At 42.4% G+C, this 25,433-nt stretch overlaps 1 protein-coding gene across 1 annotated transcript in view; it reads right to left on the reverse strand.

Moving 5' to 3' along the window:
- LOC142108929 (vomeronasal type-2 receptor 26-like) overlaps positions 1–25,433 on the reverse strand; it is an 86,141-nt gene that overhangs the window by 12,815 nt on the left and 47,893 nt on the right. Inside the window, exon 2 of the mRNA XM_075192907.1 lies at positions 10,293–10,416. Within this exon, the coding sequence (XP_075049008.1) occupies positions 10,293–10,416 (124 nt within the window). The remainder of the gene's footprint in view (positions 1–10,292; positions 10,417–25,433) is intronic.

Genomic DNA, 25,433 nt, shown 5'->3' on the forward strand with positions numbered 1-25,433 from the left:
GGCTAGATGCATAGTCCTGTGCTTTCCATTCTGTAAATGACCAGACTTTGTTGATAGTGACTAAGAGCAAAGGGCTAGATGCATAGTCCTGTGTTTGGATGATATCCAGAGCAGGGAATATGGGGAGCACAATTGTAATATATCTGCTTCAATTTGAGTCCACACTCTATGATGGGATGGTGAGTGCCATCGAATACATTGGGACATATGTGTTGCTCGATAATACTTTTTTATTGCTTGTAAGGCCCAGACCTCCAGAATAAACAAACAGAAATACAAGGTGCGTCCAAAAGGATAAAATATTTAATTAAAATAATCAATTTAAAAACAACTGAACTCACATGTACATCATATAATCATAACATATACCAATGTAGTAGCATAAATAACATCCTATGGCTGATTACAAAGATGACTCTATTTGCTATAACAGTGTAGGTGTCTGGCCAGTACAACAATAAGCTAGAGTCTGGAATTATTAAGAAAACCACAGCTGTGTGTGATGTATAACGGGAAAGATCTCACCCAATAATGAAGTGCCTGTAGTAATAAGATATAATGACTCCTAATCCATATAAGCAATCGTGTTTTCCAGGATATATTCATGTATAGTCACTTAATACAATACCCAGATTGTTGGCAGTGATATGCCCCTCATGGATCCTTAGCAACACACGGAGATATCGGGATGTGTGTACTCCTTTAAGAAGGTACAGCGACCCGGACAAGAAATAATTTCATTCAGATCCAGCCTGTGGATAGCGGTTCATGTCCGGAAAGATTATTAGATAATAAGTTTCCAACAAAGGAGGTGCTGTGCTATTATATAAATAACTCCATCGGCGGCTGTCATATGTGCTTAATAGCTTAGCGTACCTGCTCGATACGATGCACTAATCACAGTCCTTTTCCGTGGTAAGCATATAATCCTTAAAGATGTTTATAACACCTTCTTCTTCAAAGGTATAGTTCAGACAGGTATGGGGAATAGTTCTAACGCGTTTCAGATTTGTCCGAAATAATTTTGAAGTTCGAAAGGGAACTGAAGATTGAAATTTCTTTAAAGAGGTTGGGTAGAGAAATGTGTGGGCTAGATAATGTAAGTATAACATCATCAGCATACAGACCTATCTTATTGTCTCTAGAACTTGTGGAGATGCCTGTGATGTCGGGATTGTTTCTAATCCTAGCAGCTAAAGGTTCCATAATAAGGGCGGAAAGTAGGGGAGATAAGGGGCATCCCTGGCGGGTGCCATTATTTATTTTGAAGGGAGAGGTAAGACCGTTCGCTAGAACTGAGGCTGTAGGGTTATGATATAGTGCCGAAAATTCCTTTACAAAAAGCTCCCTGGATTCCCATGCTCACTAGTGTTTGCTGCATAAAGGGCCAGGCCACTCTATCAAAAGCTTTCTCAACATCTAATGCAACCACCAAAGCAGGGAGAGATGTGCTGTTAGCTATGTGAATTAGATCTATTATTCTTCTGGTGTTATCTGAAGCTTGCCTTCCCAGGACTAATCCAACTTGGTCAGGGTGAACTAGCGAGGGGAAAACAGTGCCCAATCTATTAGCCAGTATTTTGGCAAAAAGCTTTAAATCAACATTAAGAAGAGATATGAGACTGTAGCTACTCATTTCAGTTGGATCTCTGTCCGGTTTAGGTATCACTACAATCCCTGTTCGGTGGTGGCTCCATCAAATTTGCCTCCTTCCAGAACCGAACTAAACAATCCGGTGAGCATGGGGACCAATTGGCGGGCACATTTTTTTTAATATATAGCAGAAAATCCATCTGGGCCTGGGGCAGATGGGCATTTCAATGCTTTGATGGCATCAGGAATTTCTTCTGAAGTGAACTCTGCATTGAGAATTGCTAATTGGTCTCTAGTGAGTTTGGGTAGTTGGCAAGAACAGAGGTAGTTCTTAATACTGTATTAAGCTGGGCCGGATCATCTATTGTTGGACACAAATTATAAAGTGAGGTGTAGTAATCCCGAAACCGCTGCGCAATCTTTTGAGGATCGTAGAGTAGAAATCCTGTGGAATTTTTCAATTACATTATTCTGTTACGAGTACAGCGGACATGGAGTTTGCATTCCAAGATAGTATCAACTTTATCGCCTTTTTCATAATACTTTTGCTGAACCCATAGGAGAGTCTTAGCTGCTTGTTTTAATAATATTTGGTTTAATTGTCCTTTAAGAGAGAGAAGTTTGGAGTACAAACATTATTTGGTGTTAATTTGATGGCGAGATGCAATGTGCTGTATCTGTTGTTCATGCTTCTGTGTATGCTCTCCTTCTTTCCGTCTATTCTGCGCTGTCATTTTGATAAGGATACCCTGTATAGTGGTCTTATGGGTTTCCCAGAGGATAGATTGTGATATCTCTGGGGAAACATTTTGGGAAAGGTATTCAGAAATAGCTTGAAATATCTGGGAAATATGATCTTTCTTAAGGAGCAAAGACTTGTCAAGTCTCCATCTAGGGTGTGATTGAAGGAGTTGGGGTAAGTGCAGAGTCAGCTCAACCGTTTCATGGTCTGACCAGGACACTGGGAGGACCCGGACATCTCCCAGTCTCTGGGTTGTCAAGTTGTCAACAAAAAAGTGATCTATTCTTGAGTATAGGTCGTGAGGGGCTGAATAATGAGTGTAGACTCTGAAAGAGGAATAAAAAGCGCGCAAGGCATCATATAAATTGACTTCAGTTGGGCCTTCAACTTACTAGATTCCTTGGTATGTCCCACCAAAATATGCGTTTGGGTAGATCTATCTAATATTGGGTCTAGGATAGTATTAAAGTCCCCTCATAATAGTCATATTACCTGCATGTAAAGAAAGTTGCTGAAAGAAATCTGCATGAAAGGCTCCCTGCTGCAAATTTGGGGCATATATTGAAGCTAAAGTAATGGGATTCTGGTTTAAGGTGCCTCTAAGCATGATATATCTACCAAGAGAGTCAGATATCTTTGAGGCAATTGTCAGTGGGACTCTACTGTTTATCAGTAATGCTGTACCTCTATGCTTTGCGTTTGCAGAAGAGTAAAAAGCATGTGGATATGATTTGGTAGCCAATGAGGGGTGGGGATATTTAAGATGTGTTTCTTGCAAGAAAATCAGGTCTGGGTTTTTACGCTTAAAATATTGTAAGGCCATTGTGCTTTTGTTTGGTGAATTGAGACCGTTGACATTAAGAGATATTATTTTGAGATTCATGGTGGATAAAAGTGTGGAAGGAGTTCTGCTTTATCAATGAGGTTGGAGCCTTTATTTGAATATAGTAGCTGGATGTGGAGAGGGGAAGACACATAAGGAAGAAAGGAAGGAAAAGGTGCGGCAGTCCTGTTCTCGGTGTGAGCTACAGGACCTAAAAAAAGAGATGTGACGAGCTGCGTGACACCATCTCTTTGGTAGTGGAAAAATTAGTGATGGTAATGTCATTGTGGGAGGAATATGGAAGATTATTGACAAAATCTGCGCATGGCGCACATTTAGAGCCCATGGTGCGGGTGAGAAAAGCGTGGGTGTAGGGAAGCAACATAAGTATATAACAAGTCAAAGTGATATAAATAACACAATATAAACAACAAGTAGATAGAATCCGAAGCGATTCAAACATATACACATTTTAAAGTTTGAACTAGAACTGTGGACTGTTCTGAAAGGGCTCCGCTTAAGCCGGAGAAAGAGAAAACAACAAAAAGAGACTCCAGGTCTATTTTGGGGTACTCTGGATTAGGATAGGTCTATGCCCTATTGAGTGGAAAGGGAAACAGTGAGAGTCATAGTTAAGGCAATATGGTTACTCAAACCTCATAAAAAAAGTCAGCCAGAGAGAGAGAAAAGACTGGAGTTAAATTATATGTATGTATCATGCTTGTTGCCAGGATGGCTCCGGGACCAGAGTTTTCTGTTGAGATAAAGAAGCTGAGGTGGAAGGCTCAGAATCCTGGATAAGATGAAAACGTTTCAGCAAATCTGGGGTTTTCACCCAATGGTTCTGGCCATCTTTGGAGACAATTAATTGGAATAGGAAGCCCCACTTGTACTTGATCGAATGGTTGCATAGAACTTGTGTTACGTTAATGAGATCTCTACATTTTTTCAAAGTAAAAGGAGCCAGGTCCTGTTACAGTTGCAGATGCGATCCAGCATAGGGGATTGATTGTATGTTTCTAGCGGATGCCATAATTATCTCTTTAGTTTTGAAGTAATGAAATTGTATAATTATGTCTCGGGGTGGCTGATCTGGACTTGGTTTTGGGTCGTAGAGCTGTCTAAATTAAGTTGATCTTTTGAAAACTCAGGTATCATTTGTAGGAATAAACCCTCCTGGTAGTCAGGCAGGGCTTTTGCAGAAATTGATTCTGGTAAATTTTTTATCCAGATATTGTTGCATCTTAGATCTTCCAACTGATCCTTAAAGGTCGCAGGTCAGCTATCTCCGTGTCTGTTGTTTGCTGGTGTTTGGAGATTATATCTAGCGGATTTTCAACAATGTCTGTACAAGAACCAATTTCTGATATTTCTGATCGAAGCTCTGAAATAATTGCTCTCATTTCTGATTGAATTGTTTTTGTTACTATAGCAATCACATCCTTGTGGGTGAGTGGGGTCTCAGGCGATGAATTGTCATCTGATCAGATCCAAAATCAGCTGCATCAGGCAATGCTTTAGAACGGTAAGTAGCCTTTTGAAGAGCTTTAATAATGGTATGTTTAGGAGTGTTACTTTTTGTTTTTGTGAGAAATATTGACAGGTAGAAAGTTCCTATAATCGTTTCAAGGTTAGTGTAGAGATCAAAACATGCAACAATCTGTTGTGTAGAACAATAGATGACTTCCCAATCTGTGTAAAAATATATGCGACACTTTGCTTCAACACATCAATAGCATGTGGTATCTCCCGCACCAACTAAGTTTGAGTTGTCACAAGTCACAGAGACTGAAGGACACTTGCTAATATTTGCTCTGCTATGCTAGGAGGCGCGGAATCTAAATACGCCCCCGGTCTTCGCCAGGGAACCCCGCGAGGGAATTTGGAGTTTGCTGCAAGGGAAGTAGAGAGAAGAGTCACGCTGCCAGGAAATGGGAACTCGAGACAGACACACATGTGCACAGAAATCTTGAGGAGAGAGGCCAGCGGGTTGCTGGTCTGCTCTTCTCTGTTCTCCAATGCCCTGTTAAGAGGGATCTGCTGTCATTTCTCCTTTGTTACCCTATACCAGACCTCGATCCCCATTCAGCAATACTGGCTTCACATGTCTTAGCGGCTGCCAGGTATCTGATAGTTAGGTCATGCATGGAAGCTTACAGAACCCCCTTGCGTCTCTTCTCTTAAATCCTATATCTGGGTCATTGCCAATATGGAGAAAATTACCTCCCACCTGTGAGATAAGGAAGACAGGTTCCACCAAGTCTGGGCTCCCTGGCTATATCTGTAGTCCCCTCGCTCACCTCCTTTTGAGTAACCTTTTCACCATGTGATTATGGGTCTACCAGTTTTCCCATGTTTCGTGACATAACTCTGGCAGCTTCCTCAGCTGTGGGGTTCCTACTTCCCCTGGCATGCAAAAACTGACAACCAATCCTCCCCCTCCTCTCCCACCTCTGTTCATCTTAACTTATATTGCTATAGCTTGATTCAGTTCCCTAGTATTATCGTTTACATGTTTTACTACATATAGCACTCTTCCTGTGAAATGTGACACTAGTTGGTCTCTTTGTTACCACTATTTCCTTTATGCTTGTTGTCACTTCTGATTGTGTAATAACATTTTTAATTTAAAATAATCCTCCACCATTCTTTTGATGTTGATAGTAGAATCAGGTGGATTTAAGGCAGTGGTGTCACGATTTTTGGTCAATTTTTTTAGACCAGGCAAGATGTCAAAATGTTGCGCTGACTCGTCTGCATCATCTCTGGGTCTCTTGGGACAGCTAAGTTTTTTTCTATCAGCAGATGCTTGAAAAACTGAAGGAGGAGACACTGTTGTGTCATGTACCACTCGAGCTGTCAACTTGCTCACCAGGAGCTCATTGCATATCTTGAGATCTGGGTCAGTTGGAAATAAAGAGAAGACATAGCTCTTAAACCTAGGATCAAGCATAGTCACCAAAATGTAGTGATAGGATTTCAAGATGTTGATATCTCTATCTTGGAGAAGCTAATAAAGTACTTGATCTACAAGTGTGACATACGTAGCGCAATTGCTTTGCTTCAGCTCCTCCTTCAATTTCTCAAGCTGCTTTTCCAAAAGTCTAATTTAGGGAATCACTTGGCTCATGCTAGCAGTGCCTGAACTCACTTCACAGGTGACTACTTCGAATCGTTTCAGTACCATTCACAACACAGAAAGTATTCTCCACTGCGCTGGACTAAAATACATTTTCTCTCTGTCGAAGTCGTATAATTGGATGAACGAAAGTATATTGGTTAATATTGTTTTGCCTTGCGATTGCGATCCGTACGCCACGTAACGCGTGGCATGATGCGATCGCACGGTAAAATGTGCATGCACGCACACGCACTATAACATTTAGTTTCACATAAGTATTTATAGATTCCATTCCAAAGTGATTTATGAGCTGACAGTATTTGGTTTATTATTAGTTTATATATTATGATTATATGCACACTTTAGTGTTATTTAAAGTTCAGGTCATAATAAATGTGTCATGTCTGATATCAATAATTCCCTTTACATTTGCGACTGTCCGGTTCACTCTGCGAAGGGATCACAGAGTGCATACGCAAGTTATTAACGTTAAGGAATTATGGACTATTAGGATTAGTAATCTTGGCGGGAAGATCAGAGCTCATCCCCTGGAGAGATGACCCCCTCCTTTGGATTCCTTAGATTGAACCAGCCTATGACCTGTTTACCCTGGAACCACCCTTGTCTGGACCTATAGAAGCAAGCTACGTCATCTCTATTGTTCACTCTGTAACACTGTACTGTATATATAATCATAGCTGCACCCCCACTCCTCAGTCTTCACTGATCACAGTATTCTAACAGATATACTGTCCACTGGGTCCCGTGGGTACGCAGCGAGCGCATGCGATAAGAGCGCGGTATGTATGTAACTTTTGGTATTGACTGTACTGTACTGTTCTTTATTTTATGACAATGTATTGAATTGTTGACTATTTACATCTGCTAAAATAAAATCACTTTGTGCGTTAGAAACACAATACCATCGCCTATGCAATGCTTATTTGAAAATGATAAAATTACTTTAATACCTCGTTTCCCAATGTCATAGCTTGTGGAGTAAGTATGAATGGCTTTTCGCTGTTCCTCCATCCTTAGAAGCATATAAAGGGTGGAATTCCATCTTGTTACCACCTCGTGCTTCAGTTGGTGGCAGGGTAATTTAATTCTCCTTGTAGCTGTTGTAATCTCCTTCATGCTGTTGCAGAATGCCGAAAATGTTGCAATATTTTTCGGGCCACAGACAGCATTTACAGCACATCTCTAACATTTTTCAAACAGCTCTACACCACTAAGTTGATCATGTGAGCAAAACAGGGAGTGTGATTGAATTCACCCAGCTTTAATGCTCTCACAATATTAGTGGCATTATCAGAAATGACATATCCTGAGGAGAATCCAAGTGGGATAAGCCATGTTGCAATAACATCCCTTAGTTTTTCTAACAGGTTGTCAGCGGCATGCCTCTTAGTGAAGCTGGTTATGCATAGAGTAGCCTGTCTTTGAAAAATCTGGTGTTGCTGGGTAGATGCTGCTGCTGTTCCTGCTGCTGAAGGCGATTTACCAACCCAGAGGGCTGTCACAGTCATATTAAACTAAAGTCTGCCCATTTGTCTGTGTTTAAGATTACAGAGGGTAGAATGTCATTTTGTAGTCCAATAATTACAATTTGGTGCAACCTTCTGGTAGTGGTGAGGAATTGCTTTGCTAGTAGAATGGTATCATGATGGAATTTGGTAACAGGGACACAAGACCTCAATTAACTGTCTATAACCAGTTGCATTAATTGTGAATATTGGACTATTAGTAGTCTTCTTCTTGGTCTGCTTCTGGGATGAAGATCCACCCCCAGCAGCAGCAGCAGTGGGCATAACTCTCAAGAATTCTACAGAGGAATCTTGGATAGAGGAGGAGTCATCTGGCCTTAGCAATTTGGATTCAGGACTAACTATGATCACTAGTGAGAATATTGATGAGGAAGCTGTTTTCAGTATAGATTGCTGGTGCCAGGATCTAGCTGAGAGAAGGGAGCTAGCTGATGCTGGACTGCTTGTTGGTATTTTTTAGCATAAGATTCTAATTTTTCCAAAAGCTTCCCATGAACTCTCTTCGAATGGTGTAACATGGATGAGGTTCCTAGATGGTTAATGTCTCTACCTCTACTGACTGTGGCTTTACAAACACTACAAATGGCTAGACAACTGTTGTCAGGATGTGGGTAAAAATAATTCCACACATAAGAGGTGGATTTTTTGGTCTTATTCCTCTTATCACTGGCAAGAACTGCTACCACTGGTGCAAGACCTACACAAACAACATCATCGTCATCTACATCCTCATAAGCTCCATCGTCAGCTATACAAATATCCCCCTCATCCTGTTGCAAATCCAAAGTCGCATCCTCAATTTGAGTATTACCACCTACACATGGGCTGCTCATCCACACATGTGCAGAAATGGTGAAAGGAGGCTTCTGTATGGGTACAGTATCAGAAAGGTCAGGCATAGCCGTAGCACTAGCAAATAGACTCTCCTGAGGAATTTGTGTAATTTCAGAACATGCAGTTTCTTCTTCTGCCTTACTGTATTTTTTTACAGCACAGCTTTTACGCATAAAATATTTTGGCCACGTCTTTTTGACTCAGAATGACAAGGTCTTGCATCGTCATAACAGACCTTAGAAAAAGATGCCTCACTGACAGTTGCAGAACTAGCAGTCATACAGAAAGACAAAAGCCTAATTCTTTGGCTTGTTAGCAATTTTATTTTTTCTACAGTTATCTTTCACTTGATTAGATGTGATTTTTTCTTTACGAAGGGAAAAGCTTTTTTTTGGATTTCCGTTTCCTTGGGGTAAATGTATGATGCTCAGATTTTTGCAAGTCGCCGGAAATCAGCAACTTTGTAGGGGAAATTTTAAGCGACGATGGCTTGTAAAGGCAAACTTGTCTTCATAAGCCTTCATAAGCCATTAATAATTTTACCCATTGACTTAAAACCACTATGCACTTTAGCATAGGCTTTAGCAGATGACATAGAGGGACTAGTATCATCATGACTGGTGCCAACAGATGCTTCGTGCTACTGCTCTTCTGTGGATTGATCGGAGTCCATATCAAGGACACAGAGCAATGTCACTGGAGAATGGAAAGTGACAAGAACACTGCCACCCCTCTTGTTTCTGTGTTAGCAATTGCACTCAGCAATGTGACTGGAGACTGACAAGAACACTGCCACCCCTCCAGTTTCTGTATGAGCAGTGGCACAGAGCAATGTCACTGGAGACTGATAACAACACTGCTATCCCTCCTGTTTCTATATGAGCAATGGCACAGAGCAATGTGACTGGAGACTGACAAGAACACTGCCACCCCTCCAGTTTCTGTATGGGTAGTGGCACAGATCAATGTCACTGGACACTGATAAGAACACTGCCATCCCTCTTGTTTCTTTGTGAGCAATGGCACAGAGCAAAGTCACTGGAGACTGACAAGAACACTGCCATCCCTTCTATTTCTAACTGAGCTATGGCACAGAACAATGTAACTGGAGACTGATAAGAACACTGCCATCCCTCCTGTTTCTGTATGAACAATGGCACAGAGCTATGACACTGGAGACTGCCAAGAATGCTGTTACCCCTCCTGTTTCTGTCCGAGAAATGGTGCCGGATCACAGTGGAGGGAGGTACATATGGAGTACAAAACTTGAGAGTTCCGACGAAGCGCCAATGATGTTTTGTCTCGATCTCAGTTCCGAGGACGCGAGAAAGTACCGAGCCTTCTCGAGCTCGGTATTCAAATTGGTGAAGGTCGGTTGGCTCGGTTTTCCTAAAACCGAGCCTGAGCATCCCTATTTTTTACTGAACTGGTATTTATTCTTGCATGTGCCCTTTACACTTGAATCCTACAAAGCTTGATAAATAGAGATATGACTGTGCTAACTGGAGAAAGCCCAGGTCCAGAGGTAGTTTAAAGAATGGAAACACCTACACTATGCAACACCAGTGTAAAAGGGGCTATAAACATTGTGGAAAAAAAGCTCCGTTTTTATTAATAACACACAATGGTCACCTGATGCATTGGAAACATGTCCTTCTGAACACCGCACACAGTCATAGCAGCATTTGGGACTTCCCTTTATAACAGCTTTTCTGTACCCAGGTCCACAGGCAGGGACACACAGCGATTGGGAGACCTGCAAGTAGAAAAATCCCCTTAATACTTGTCACAGCAAAAGAGAAAAGGTACTTCAAAAAGCATATACATATTTTTTAGCAAATGTCTGTCATGCATTTTATAATTGTTTTGCAAGCATCTGTAGGTCTTGGTATCTTGCCAGGTTTTGCATACCATACAGATGTCAGACTAGGAAACAGATTAAATATTTTTTGATTTAATATGTAAATATTTTGGTTCACCAATCAGCACAAACTAAGGTCATTATATCACTTTTTCCACTTAAGTGAATGGGCATGCTTGAAGTGAGGCCTACTACAGTATATCTCCATACAGTTCTACCATTAAACACAATTAAAAGGTTCCACTGTGGTGTATAAATACATAGTTTAAAGTAAGTTTCATACAGAACATGATTCATTTAGACTAATACAGTGAACTAGCATGTTTCACAAAGTGTGCCAATCACTGCTCACTTTGGGATGTGCCAGATTGCATTGGTAGTTTAATTCAACCATACTTTATTGGTGGAATACATATATTTTTACCTTAGAAGGGTCACTTTCATGATGAAACATTTTTTGATGTGCTGTAGTCTTTTAAGTGCAGTATAGAGTAATCAATGATTCAAAATTAAAATGTCAAATTAGGTTTTACCCTTTCATTTATTGATTTTAGATAGTGTTTCCATTTCACCATCATCATCAAAGTTTATTTATATGGTGCCACAGTCAAGTCAAATTACAAGAATGCAGTCAAACTTTACGAATTCATACAAGAATAACACACACAACAATGCCTGAGCATAATTAAACATAATAGCAATAACAAGAATGAAAATAAATGTCAAAAGTGATAAAATAAGCAGGACAACAGCATGTGGTGCAAGAGGGCACAACATCACCATTCAGCATAACGCATAACAGGGACAAACAAGATAGACTGATGGACAAGAGTCTTGGTGTAGAGAGGATCCTGGATGTGAAAGCTTGCATTCCAGAGGAAGAGACAGTAGAAGTATATAATGAAGATGGATAGAATGAAATGGAGGGTTCTAGGAGGGGGAGTGTATTCAAGCAACAAGTCGTGAGTTTGATGAATCTATGGTTGAGAGGTAGTTTGGTAGGGCAAGTAAAGCATCACGGTGGTCAGGTGCTGTTTGGGAGGAATCTTCAAGCTGAGGATATGGGACGGTTGTAAATTGGGGTAAGAGGTGTAGGTTTGAGGTGCAACAGAGTGGTCGAGCAGGGGTATATCATTGGAAGATATCCAAAATGTAAGTTGAGGAAGCATTGTAGAGCGATTTGTAAGCGAGAGTGAGCAGATTGAATTGGATTCTGTATGCAATGGGAGGCCAGTGAAGGGGATTTGCAAAGGGGTGCAGCAGATGAAGAGTTTTGGGAGAGGAAGCTTAGTCTAGCAGCAGTGTTCATGATGAATTAGAGAGGGGAGTGATTGGTGAGGGGAAGGCTAATGGGGAGAAGGGAGATTCTAAGTGAGTGGGCCAGGGTTTGGCTATTTCCTGAGTGAAGAAGGGGCAAATGTTGGTTATATTGTGGAAGAGAAGGCAGCAGGACTAATAAATTGCCTGGATATGAAGAGAGAGCCTGATCGTAATGTCAATGATGACACCAAGGCAGCAGGCATGGAGAACAGGGGAGAAAATGATGTTATCTACTGTGAGGAAGAAATGGGAGGACCATGGCATCGAGAAGGGGAGATTTTGATCTCAGATTTAGATATATTGAGTTTGAGTTTGCATTATCCAGGTGGAGATGGTTGTGCGGTCTGTGATAAGAAAGAAAGAGCAAGGTCAAGAGAAGAAAGGTAGATTGAGTGTCATCAGCGTAGAGGTGATAGTGTAAGTTGAAGGAGCATATGAATTTACTAAGGTACTTAGTGCAGAGAGAGAAGAGTAGAGATCCTAGAACAGAGTGTTGAAGTAAAATGACTGGATATTGTCATTTCAAATTAATATCTATCAACCTGATTGTCTTTGTCTGAAATTATGTGCATACACTTATACACACTTATACACACATTTACATAAACACATACAATTGTAATTAGTTCATATTAAAAATAGTTCCAACACATAGTTATTTATAATGAAGTGTAGCAGAGTTTATAGTTAAATAGTAATCACACAGTTTACTGTTAGTATCGTTAAGCGGTGCGATCGGACCGCATGGTACAGCGTGAGACTGTGATTGTGACTTGGGAAGTTGTCGGAGGAAATATGCTGGCAAGGCTGGTTTTAGTAAATATTTAGTGCTACCAGTTGTAAAATACTCAGCAGGTGTGCTAGAAAGGCAGGGTATTGCGAAGTTGGTACTTTTGTTCTCCCAGTTTCTGTGTTAGGTTTTCTTCTTTGGGTACGCTGACAATCGCGTGTTTTTTTTCAGTTGTACTTAGTCGAGAAGAAGTGAGTGGAAGCAGCTTGTGTAATTCATCCACGGCCAATAAAAATCTCTAGTGGTAGTTGTGTGCTGCGAAGCGTTGGAAAAGTCTGTTTCCACATGGGTGCTAAGCAAACGCTAGAGATGGTCAATGAGGTGCTTACTAAGGAAGGGCCGATTGGTTCACCAAGGTATATTATGTTTGTGAAATATGGTGTGCACGCAACGTTGTGCTGCAACAAATGGGTCAAGATGAACAAGGATTGTGTGAGATTTTTTCCCAAGGTTGGAAATTTTGATTCAGAGGTGTTAAGCAATGTTAGATCAAATCAACAAAAAAGAGAATTGAAAACAATGACTGCTTAAAGTTGTGGCAACAGGAAGGGAAGACTTGGCAAGGCAGCGTGTGCATACTGAAAGGAAGTGTGGAGAAGTATGGAGAAGGGAGCACAAGCGTGCCCCCGCCACCTTATGCGGTAGGGGGAACAAGTACAGCCGATTCCAAAAATGTTAAAAATGAAATGAACAATTTACATCCTGTTTTAAGCCAGTTTAAAGGTAATGTTTCTGAGGAAGATGATGAACCCACTTGTCACACGCCGGTCCCATAGTTAGGTGCCGGCGCTGTGACTTTCCCTTTAAGAACCATGATTCTGCTTGCTTCTGCCTCAGAGACATTACTTTCACAGGTGTTCCTGGCTACTGTGATCTGAACCTCCTCCTGAATCTCATTGGTCCTGGAGCACTATATTAACCTCCCAAAGTTATGAGCTCATTGCCTGTTCTTCGTGTTACTCTGATTGCATTTGGATCTGGCTGTTCGTCTGCAAGCTGCAAACTCCTCACTGCTGTTCATCTACAAGATACAAACTCCTCATTGCTGTTCACCTGCAAGCTGCAAACTCCTCACTGCTGTTCACCTGCAAGCTGCAAACTCCTCACTGCTGTTCATCTGCAAGCTGCAAACTCCTCACTGCTGTTCACCTGCAAGCTGGAACTCCTCTCCGCTATTCATCTGCACGCTGAACGAGTATCGTGAGTTGTTGCTAAACCTGTGCCTTATCTATTGGTTCAACTTTACTGCTGGCTGGCTAGGATTGCTGCATTTCGCTGTTAGAGCTACTATCAAGTTACCTGTCACCTGTAGTTCCACATCTGACACGGGATATCCATACTCTGCTGTTACCTGGTTACTGGACTGTAATTGTGAACTACTTTTTGTGCCGGTGGCTAGTACTTGGGCTCAAGTTGCGTGTCTCTGTTCAGTTGCTCCATACTACAGCGAACTTACCATTGCAGTTACAAAGAATCCTGCTACCTGCAGTTCCACGCGTGATTCAGATACTACTCACGTCTCTGCTATGTCTAGGCAATATTCTACTGCACGTGACAGTGTTCATCCAAGTCCTTGGGTGATGTTTAACGCTTGCTGTTCTACTTAATAAGAATCAGTGTGTTTCCAGTACCACCTGCTATGTTGAGTCATCTCTACTCTCGGATCAGCTAAGTTCTATATACTACTCTGTTTGGACTGTAAGCTGTATCAGTGATTCACATTCATCTGCTGTGTGGTTCTCTGTTGGATCCTAGTGTTCTTGTTTATCATCTGTGCGTTGAACTGTATATCATCTCATGCTGTTGCAAAGGGTTACCGACTATGAAGTAGCATATGTGAATTGTGTCTGCATTACTACGAATTGTCGTGTATTCATCTCTGTCAGTATATATATATATCTATTCCTGTTGTACCAACATTCAATACACTACGTTGCAGCACTACTACTTTATCATGTGTTATTATTGATGCTTGTAAGCCGACCACAAGCTTACAGCACACACAAGAAGAGGTATAAGACAGTGAAGTGTTACAATCGCCATCAAGAGGGACACATAATGAAATACTGTGGAGAGATAAGATCTGGGACACATAGAAGGGAATCACATAGATATCCACAAAGGAGACACACACAAGTTTTAGAAAATTCCCAACAGTAACCCGCACACATCATAGCAGCAAATGCTTTGCAGGAGAGTGATAGCCAGCGCTTGGGATCAGGTCATACCTGTATTATACAGCCAGTTAGGTTAACTGAGAATCTTATGGAAGAACTTACAATGACAGTTGATATAGCTGGAACAAAACAAACCTTTCTTGTAGATGATATAGGGGCGGTCAGGTCAGTGATAACTTCACCTTTAAATTACAGGTCACTAACAAATCCGTTCTGGCTATGGGAGTAACGTGGAGAGTGTTACATTACCATTTGACCAACAACACAGAGGTTACTATCAGGCCTCTGCACACCAAGCATTCATTTCTCTTGGCTGCAATGGCTCCTACTAACTTACTGGGCAGGGATTTGTTGTGCAAAATGGGATGTGTTATTTACTGTACCCCTGATGGTGTTTTCCTTGACATACCAGGGAAGGTTGTACATGAGGTACAGGACATATTGAACACCCCACAATGGTTAATGTCACACTTTGCCATTCTAGAACAAAGTCCATCTCAGGATGAGGAAAGGTTACTGCAAATATCGAGATCCCTATGGACCAAAGATGGACAGAACACTGGATTGATGGCAAATGTAGCTCCTGTAATGGTTAATCCAAAAAGTGGTAGGCAAGCACCAAAAATCCCACAGTACCCATTAAAACCGGAGGTGGAATTAGGGGTGTATCCTGTTATTGAGAGTCTGCTGCAACATGAGGATCTTAATTCGTACATCCAGCACAGCAAATAGTCCTATTTTCACTGTGAAGAATTTTGGGGGAGGGGCTGTAGATTAGTCCAGGACTTAAGGGGAGTTAACAAAGTTGTGGAGAGCCAATTCCCCGTAGTGTCCAATCCAGCTGTCATCCTCATGCAGATTTCACTGTCTGCCAGTCATTTCACGGTCATTGATCTTTGTTCTGCCTTTTTCTCGGTCCCACTTCACCCTGACTGTCAATATCTTTTCGCATTCTCCTACAGGGGGGCTGCAATATACATGGACAAGATTACCCCAGGGGTTCATTTATAGCCATAGTATTTTCTCCCAAGCCTTACCTGACTGTTTGCAATCCTTCCAACCACGCAATGGCTCTATTCTAATTCAATATGTGGACGATTTATTGTTGTGCTCTGATTCGTTTATGTCATGTTTAAATGATACTAAACTGTTGTTGCTTCATTTTTCACAAACATGAAACAAGGTTGCAAAGGACAAGTTACTGCCATGTCAGACTAAGATTAAATACTTGGGACACTCTCTCACCCAGGGGCTAAGACAACAGACAGAATCCAGGCAATACAACACATGACTCTGCCACAGAACCAACAGCAATTCTGTACTTTCTTTGGGATGTGTGGATATTGTAGATCCTGGATCCCAGGTTTCTCTATTCTGGCGTTACCATTGCAGGAGTTAGTCTCATCCTCAAAACCTGAGCGTGTTACACACACAAAGGGGTCAGAGTAGGCATTCTTTAACCTTAAAGATAGTCTGACTAGAGCACCTGCCTTGCCTAATTATGAAAAGCCCTTTGAGTTATATTGTAAGGAAGCTGATGGTTGTGCAGTCGGTGTCCTGACACAAAAACATGGTGACGCTAGCAGACTGGTAGCATACTACAGTGCACAATTGGACACTGTGGCAAGATCACTCCGAATGTGTTTTGAGAAGTGTAGCAGCAACTGCTCTTTTGGTAAGTAAGAGCAAGGACATAGTGTTAGGACATGATACAACGGTCTATACACCGCTTGTGGTATCTGCTTTGTTGAATTCAGCTTAAACCAGACATGTCTCTTCAGCAAGGTTCACAAAGTGGGAACTAGTTCTGATGGCACCTGCAAACATCACCATCAAACAATGTAGTACTTTAAATCCAGCTACATACCTACCATATGTGCCTCGAGATGCACAAAAGGGGGAAGGAGAAGAGACTCTGGTTGGGAATGAGTTTTGCAGGTATACTGATACACATGATTGTATGGAATATCTGAACCAGACTTTTACTGCACGACCTGACATACGTGACACACCCTTAGAAAATGAAGATTTTACATTTTGTCATAGACAGACTGAGATGGGAGAACTATGCACCGGTTACGCTGTTCTAGATGACCATGATGTTATAGAAACTGAACCCCTTGGCCCACCTCACTCAGCCCAAGAGGCTGAACTAGTGGTACTAAGGAGAGCGTGTGAGTTGGCAAAAGCTAAATCAGCTAATATATACACTGACTATAGGTACCATTTCAGGGTAGTACATGATTTCGGGGCCCTTTGGCACCTTAGGAACTTTATGACACCACAGGAATACCAGTAGCACATTGACATCACATAAAAGGACTCTTGACAGCAATACAGTTACCCAAGGCAGTAGCAGTCATAAAATGCAAAGCCACACTTATGAGGACGACCCAGTGTCAGGGGGCAATAGCAGGGCGGATGAAGCTGCCAAATGAGCAGCAGGGGTTGCCTATAAATGTATCAACCAACAAAATGATGTATTTTCAGACAATAGACACATAGAAATTGATTAAAATGCAAGATTTGTGTTCCCTACAGGAAAAGGGGGTCTTGAAGGCGAAGGGATGTGGTCAAGAGTCCTCTGCACTCTGGAGAGATGGACAAGGTAGTCCTGTGTCTCCCTGGCATATTAACCAGGCCTGGCTGAAGCAGCACATGGTCTGACTCATCTGGGTAAAGAAGGTTTGCATAAGCTGGTGTGCACCAGGCTTTTCTTCTCAAGCCGGTAGGAAAGCAATGTCTTCTCTTACTTGTTTGAGGAAAAATGTCTGTAAAGCAATACCAACTGAGCCATCCCATATCCCTCCTACTGACGGACCTTTTTAGGTAATGCAAATTGACTATGTCCAATTACCACCCTGCAGGAATTTCAAATTTGTATTAGTTTGTACTGATGTGTTTTCTAATTGGGTAAAGGCATTTCCAGCTGTCAATAATACTGCTGTTTTAACTGCAAAGAAAATTGTTCAGGAATTTGTATGCAGATATGGTATCCATAGAATCATAGAAAGTGATAAGGGTATTCATTTTACCAGTGATATCTTTCAGAACATGTGTAAACTTATGGGAATCAATAGCAGACTTCATTCTCCTTACCGACCACAAGCCAGTGGTAAGGTTGAAAGGGTAAACGGTACAATTAAGAACAAACTGAGTAAGATAATGGCTGAGACTGGGTTGGGATGGCCAGAAGCTTTGCCACTAGTCCTCCATAGCATCAGAACTACTCTTAGATTAAGATCTCATCTTAATCTATCCCCCTTTGAGATACTTTTTGGCAGACAACCCCATTTGATCATAGGTCCACAGGACGATTTGAAGTGCAATAATGAAGTGACTGTGCAATATCTCATAAAATGAGCAGACAGCTAAAACAACAACAACAAAAACTGAAAATGCTGTCATCTGGTATGCCAGAAACAAACTGTCATGATGTTGGACCTGGGGAATATGTTATGATCCGCAATTTCATCCGCTCAGGTTGTTTAACAGACCATTTGGAAGGCTTGTACCAAGTGTTGATGACCAGTACCACATCTCTAAAAGAGACACTTGGGTCCAGTCTACTCACAGCAGGAAAGTCAACAACTCGGAGAAGGCAAGACTGGCAACACAGATCTGCCACTTGTGAACCTATTCCGGGAGACCTAAAGACTGCAGCTAAGATACCTGAGCCAAGGCTATTATCCTAGCAATGGAGTTCCGGTTTTTACATTTTTCTTGTTCCAGGATTTTTCTTAATTTATTCTTTTTAGGATATCCTATTTTTGTGATATAGGACAGATGACGGAGAAAGGATTAGGTAGTGATATTGATGAAGTGGAGTTGGAGAGAAGGTTAATAGAACCATAAGTGCAGCCCATTGTCAAACTCGGTTCAGGGGTTATGAAAAAATCTGCTAGCTCTGGAACTCGGAGGCAGTTTGAGGGGCTATTGTCTGAGGAATATTGTATCTGTAAGTACTGTGGCTCCCTAGTTGAAGAGAAGTGCATCCAGCGATGCCAGTCCAATAGTAATTTGGATTTGGGCGGGCATGCTCTGGAGGATTATCACTCCCTAGTCGGTAAGGTCTTTAACCAAACTGAGTGCTGGATGTGCTCTCATATGCCTCAGGGACAGCATGACTTAGGACTAATACCATTCCCATTAAACATCCCATTAAACATCTCTGAGGTCCTCGAATTACAGGGAGGGAGGTCCATAGACTGGAGGTATAATATCACTAGGTCCCCTAGTCTAAAGCTTTACCAATACTCCTTAGATTGGTCTTTGCTGTGTCTAAATATCTCACTTGTAAAAAGACTGGAGAATTGGGAAGCTGACCTACCTGATCAGACAATGGCTCGCCACACCAGTATTGATGGGAGACTTTCAAGACTACAAATAAGCAGGAATAGTGATGGACATCATAAACTAGGATGTATTAACAGACATAGGAGAGTATCCATTGGGAAAGTTCCTCTAGGTTATTGTCAAAATGTTATCCATGCCGCATCTTGTCTTGAACAAATGGAGACACTGGGCATGGGTAATTTTGTCTCAACTTTGTGTGATATTATCAATGATCGTACTGTACCTTATGTCCTCCCAGATGATGTGTACTATGTGTGTGGGAGAATGGCTTATTCCTTGTTAACTCCGAGTTTCAAGGATTTGTGATTTCTACATAAATTGGTTCCCGAAGTCATGACCATTACTCATGGTGATATTCATAGGACTACATCACCTCCATACATGCACACACAGTATGAACATCGTGGCAAAAGAAATATGATTCCTGGTGAAGAACATGTAGCTACCAAGTTAGTTAGTGAAACTACTGGTTTGCAGTTTATGTTTGCTTTGGATCCCACTAGGATGTCTCATGGAACTTTAAATTTTAGGTATATATTCAGGACCTGGCTAAATTGATAGACAATAGCACAGAGATGTATGATGACACTTTCAGGTATACGGGTAATGAGCTACAGGCTTATAAAAAGGAATTGGTGCAACATAGACTGGTGTTGAATTATCTCACGTCTATTACTGGGGGATATTGTGTGACTTTGGCCACCCAATTTGGTGTCAAGTGTTGCACGTACATCACCAGTAATACTGACGACACCTAGGAAGTTATTGACCGGAAAATGGATGAAATTCTGCAACTAAGATGGGAGTTTTGGAAGAACCATAATTCTTTATTGTATGGGTTGGAGAAAAGGTGGCAGGATGGTTCTCGGGGTTAAATCCTGCAAAGTGGTTCTCTGGTCTAGGTGAGTGGGTACAGGAAATGGTTGCAAGTATAGATAAGCTCCTTATTCTTATACTTGGTGTCATTTTAGTAATTGGCTTATATGTCAGATGTGTTCCTACTCTGTTGAAGTGTGGAAAACGTTCTACTGAGGTAAACACTGAAAATGAGACTGCAATGGTGATGAGAAGTACAGGTATCATGGTCTGTGAAGAACTGCATTATAATCTTGAAATCAAAAGCATAATTAGGTAAAAGGTTTGTGCAATATCAAAGGGTGGAGCTGTCGAAGTCAAATAATTAGATATGGTCATTTCAAACTAATATTTATCTATCTAATTGTCTTTGTCTGAAATTATGTGAATAGCAAGCTACAGCGTGGAGGAGCGTAATTAACCACAACACGTGTGAACACTTATACACACATTTACACAAACACATACACTTGTAATTAGTTCATATTAAAAATAGTTCCAACACATAGTTATTTATAATGAAGTGTAGCAGAGTTTAAAGTTAAATATTATAATGTTATATACACTTTAGTGAGTTCTAAGGTTCAGGATACAGGAAACATATCATGTCTAGTATCATTTTAATCTCCTGTTTATCCTCAGATGTCCGAGTCAATCGCCTAAGAGATCGCACCTTGCGCATGCAAGATATGGCATATAGGGAATAAATGATCAGAATGGTATTGTGTGTATAATGTAAATAGACCAGTTCGAACCAGCTTTTCGGTGGGAAGATTAGAATGCATCTTTTAGAGAGCTGACCCCCCCTTTGGAGGGCATCAATTGAACTGGCCAATGACCTGCATTACACTGGACTGATCTGAAGTCTGAACCTATGGAAACATGCCAAATCATCTGTATTGTTATCACTATATCACTAACTGTATATAAGCAGGAGTTCTGGGGCCAAAGGATAGTCTCTTTGACCACAGACTTCAGGACTGTGTATATAATAAGCTAAACTTATTTTATTGAATCGTTACTCTGCTGCTTTATGTTATTAAATCGCATTGTGATTTAGAACCACACTATTTAAAGTGGACAATCTTCATTGGATAGCAGCTAGATGTACATAACAAGAGCCTTCAGGGACTTCTATCAAGAGGGTGAGTTAAGATCATGGACTATCAACCAAAGAGACAGGAGGCAAACATGGAAATGTCAGTTTCCTGTATGTAGAGGGAGCCATGTGTGTCAAGAAAGATACAGTGAACAACAGTATCAAATATAGTGAAAAGGTTCCATTGAGTGTCTATAATAAATTTTAATAGCACTCAGTTTCACTTATCTATTAATCCTGCTCCATTCAACCAATACACCTAGTTCAACTACATTGCCTATAAACCATACTTACCAACTTTTTTAAGTTGGTGTCCGGGAGACTCTCTGTAGCAGGTGGGCGTGCGGGGGGCGGGGCGCCAAAATTGTGTAATTTTGGCCCCGCCCCTGCGTCGTAATGACGCAAATAGAGTCATTTGACAGCGGGGGTTGGGGCTAAATGCCGCGATTCACCGGGAATCACTGCGTTTGGGATCTAATTCTGCCCACTTCACTAGGAAGTGGGGCACTTCCTAGTGAAGTGGGCAGAATTCGGGAGATTGCCACACTCGCCCGGGAGTCCGGGAGACTCTCGCAAAATGCGGGAGTCTCCCGGACATTCCGGGAGAGTTGGCAAGTATGCTATAAACAACACCATAAGCTCTCAGGTTCCTACTTTTGTGGATTAAAACAAAAAAGTTAGCCACACATGGTTAGATTTGATCATGTCACTGTGACAGAAACAATTCATTGCATTCAATACCAAAGTGGATAACCCTTTTAACAAAACCCAAACACTATAATCTCAATATTGTCTCAAATATTAAAAACAATAATGACAACAGATCAGAGTACATTACTCCCATTACCTAACAATTTAAGCAAATCATATTATTTGCTCTCAGTGTTCACTTTCCATTTTGAAAAAGAAAAGGCTGTGCTTGTGCCACTAATATGCTAAAATTAAATATAAGATAAGCATATATCACTTTACATGTTATGTACAAGGAGACCCTCAATGGTGGGAAAGGGATACCAGATATTCACATCATGCTGTCAGTCTTCATTGTATGGAACTGTCTATGCAGACCTCTGTTTGAAGAGCACATTAGCCCTGCTGGGAACTCCACATCTTTTTCCTCTTGCCCAGGGCCTGATCAACCACTAGGCTGACCAGGCTGCAGCCTGGGGCGCTGGGTCCCGGGGTATTTATTTATTTTTTTCATTCTTTTTTTTTTTTTTCTTCATTCTTTTTTTTTGGGGGGGTGGGGGAGGGGGGGTCGCCGCGGGGGGGTCGCCGCGGGGGGGGGGGGGGGTGGAGGGCTCGACGATCAAAAGCATTGGTGGTCAGTGGTTAGCAACACACAGCCAATCACCAGGCTACCTGTTGCTATGCAGCTGCCTGTTGCTATCTGCTGATCTGAGGGGAGGAGCGACGCTGGCACAACTACAGGTAAGTGAAGGGGGGAACTGCCCTGCATATCTATAGGGAGGGGGGGAACTGCCCTGCATATCTATAGGGAGGGGGGGAACTGCCCTGCATATCTATAGGGAGGGGGGGAACTGCCCTGCATATCTATAGGGAGAAGGGGGGAACTGCCCTGCATATCTATAGGGAGGGGGGGAAAACTGCCCTGCATATCTATAGGGAGGGGGGGAACTGCCCTGCATATCTATAGGGAGGGGGGGAACTGCCCTGCATATCTATAGGAAGGGGGGGGGGTACTGCCCTGCATATCTATAGGGAGGGGGGGGAACTGCCCTGCATATCTATAGGGAGAGGGGGGGAACTGCCCTGCATAACTATAGGGAGGGGGGGAACTGCCCTGCATATCTATAGGGAGGGGGGGAACTGCCCTGCATATCTATAGGGAGGGGGGGGAACTGTCCTGCATATCTATAGGGAGGGGGGGAACTGCCCTGCATATCTATAGGGAGGGGGGGAAACTGCCCTGCATATCTATAGGGAGGGGGGGAACTGCCCTGCATATCTATAGGGAGGGGGGGGAAACTGCCCTGCATATCTATAGGGAGGGGGGGAACTGCCCTGCATATCTATAGGGAGGGGGGGCTGCCCTGCATATCTCTAGGGAGGGGGGGGAACTGCCCTGCATATCTATAGGTAGGGGGGGGAACTGCCCTGCATATCTATAGGGAGGGGGGAACTGCCCTGCATATCTATGGGGAGGGGGGAACTGCCCTGCATATCTATAGGGAGGGGGGGACTACCCTGCATATCTATAGGGAGGAAGAGGGGGGACTGTCATGCATATGTATAGGGAGGGAGAGGGGGACTGTCATACAAATCTATAGGGTGGGAGGGGGGGGGGCTGCCATGAAAATCTATAGGGAGGGAGAGAGGTTGATATGCATGAAGGAGGGCAGAGGAGGGGGGCTGATATATGTTACTGGGGGAGTTTTGATGTGACGGGGGGGGATAGCTACAGAGTGAAGGTAAGGAAAATAGCTGCAAGGGGGATGGATGCAGGGTGGGAGGTAAAGAAAATGGCTGCAGCAGGGGTTAAGGAAAATGGCTGTGAGGGGGGTGGGTTGTGGTTAAGGAAAATGGCTGCAGGGGGTAATTAAAAAAATAGAGCAGCTTTGGGTGGCAGAATCTCACGATTGTGTGGTGGTCACATGGGTGGTCTCAGCAATCACTAGAATACTAAATATTAGTGAGATGGGGCTGGTAGAGGTTTGTATTTGATTGACAACAAATATTCAGATATTGCTTATATATGCCTGTCCAATGGGGTACTTTTAGCTGGCCATAATGGAGTGTTTTGTTTTAACTAAAGGGCCTAATCATTCAGGGTTTGTTAACATTTTGCATTTTAATACATTTTTGCATTTTCAAAACAGGACGCCAACTTTCCAGAAGCCAGCGAGAGGATAACAAAGTTGCAAGAGAGAAGAGAAAGAACAGGTAAGAGACAATGGCACAATCTGTCTAAATTTGAATGCTGAAGAATACACCTGAACATTCATATTCAGGAGTGTTCCTATACACCTATATACTCGGAGGAGGGCGGGGGGGGCGCGCTCGGGCATATTAGCCTAGGACGGCCAGAACCCTTAATCAGGCCCTGCTCTTGCCCTTTTGAAGGGTCCTTGGCTGGGACAAGTGGGACAGATCCTTCCTTTAGAACTGGACTACACCTAGATTTTACCTGAATGTGGGTCAGTTTGGGAGGGAGCACCACCTGGAAGGAGTTAAACCTGAATAGTGGATGCCAAAAACTATCCACAAATCCAACAGAGCCACATTATGGAGTCTGGTCCAGGGCTCCCTGCAACAACTGCTAAACATGTTTAGGAGCATGTGGCCTCTAAGAGTTTAACGTTTATACACACAGATTTAGCATGAATGGCCATCCAGGAGGGTATGTCTCTCAGGACATTCATGCACTACCAGAACCTGTGCAGATTTGTTCACTGCCCTAGGTGCATTGTCAACAGAGAAACATCTCAACATATCTGTTGAGACTACCTCTGTGTAAAGATGTATGTTGGATGCTCTGAAACATGAGTAAGGACATTGTGCCCAGAACTTGTCTTTCATACCATTTGGTATGCTATGGATTAATTCCTGGGACCCATTGAATAGGATTGGGGTTTACAGCCTCCGTCTTGTTAAACAACACTTTTGGAGCCTCCCCAAACAACATTTTGTTATGTTGGCAGCTAGGCTTGCATCACTGGACTACTCAGAGTCTATTTAGATGTACCTTAGGGGTTCCATTGGGACCAAGGACATCATTTCAAATTAAAATAGCCAAACTTGATAGCTTTTTGCTTTGACTCCTCTGCCATCTCAATTTGCCACTATTCATTTATGAGATCCAGGGTGGAAATATATATCAAGCAGAGGTTCCAGCCTCAGGGAGAGCCTTTTCTGCTCCAGTAAAAGAGCCAGGGAGATGGCTGCAGTTGCTCCAGCTCCTGACCCTAGGAAGAAGGAAGGAAAGAACACTGAAAAGGTTCTCGCTGAGGCTGGAACCTCTGGCTCCACCACTCCACGGCTTCAGGAAAAGGTAACCAGAGGATACCCTCCAGAGAACTCCTAGCCTGGAACCTTGGAGGAGGAAGACTGTCACCCTCAAGCTGATGAAGATGAAAGGAAGGGTACCAGTCATAATGGCAGAAACTTTTGGGAAGAACATGGTCTTTGAACAGGGCTTCTTAAAAGTCGAAGCTCTCAGCATTCAAAGATATACCAATGAGATCTTCTATGTCATCTTCGTCACCATAGGGATCTGCAAGAAATAGTGGGAGGCAGTAAAGACAGCAATACCTGATTCCTCATTTGCTCACTTTCTGGGTAACTGCCCCATCCA

The sequence above is a fragment of the Mixophyes fleayi genome, chromosome 12 (assembly GCF_038048845.1).
Source record: "Mixophyes fleayi isolate aMixFle1 chromosome 12, aMixFle1.hap1, whole genome shotgun sequence".
Classification (NCBI taxonomy): Eukaryota; Metazoa; Chordata; class Amphibia; order Anura; family Limnodynastidae; genus Mixophyes; species Mixophyes fleayi.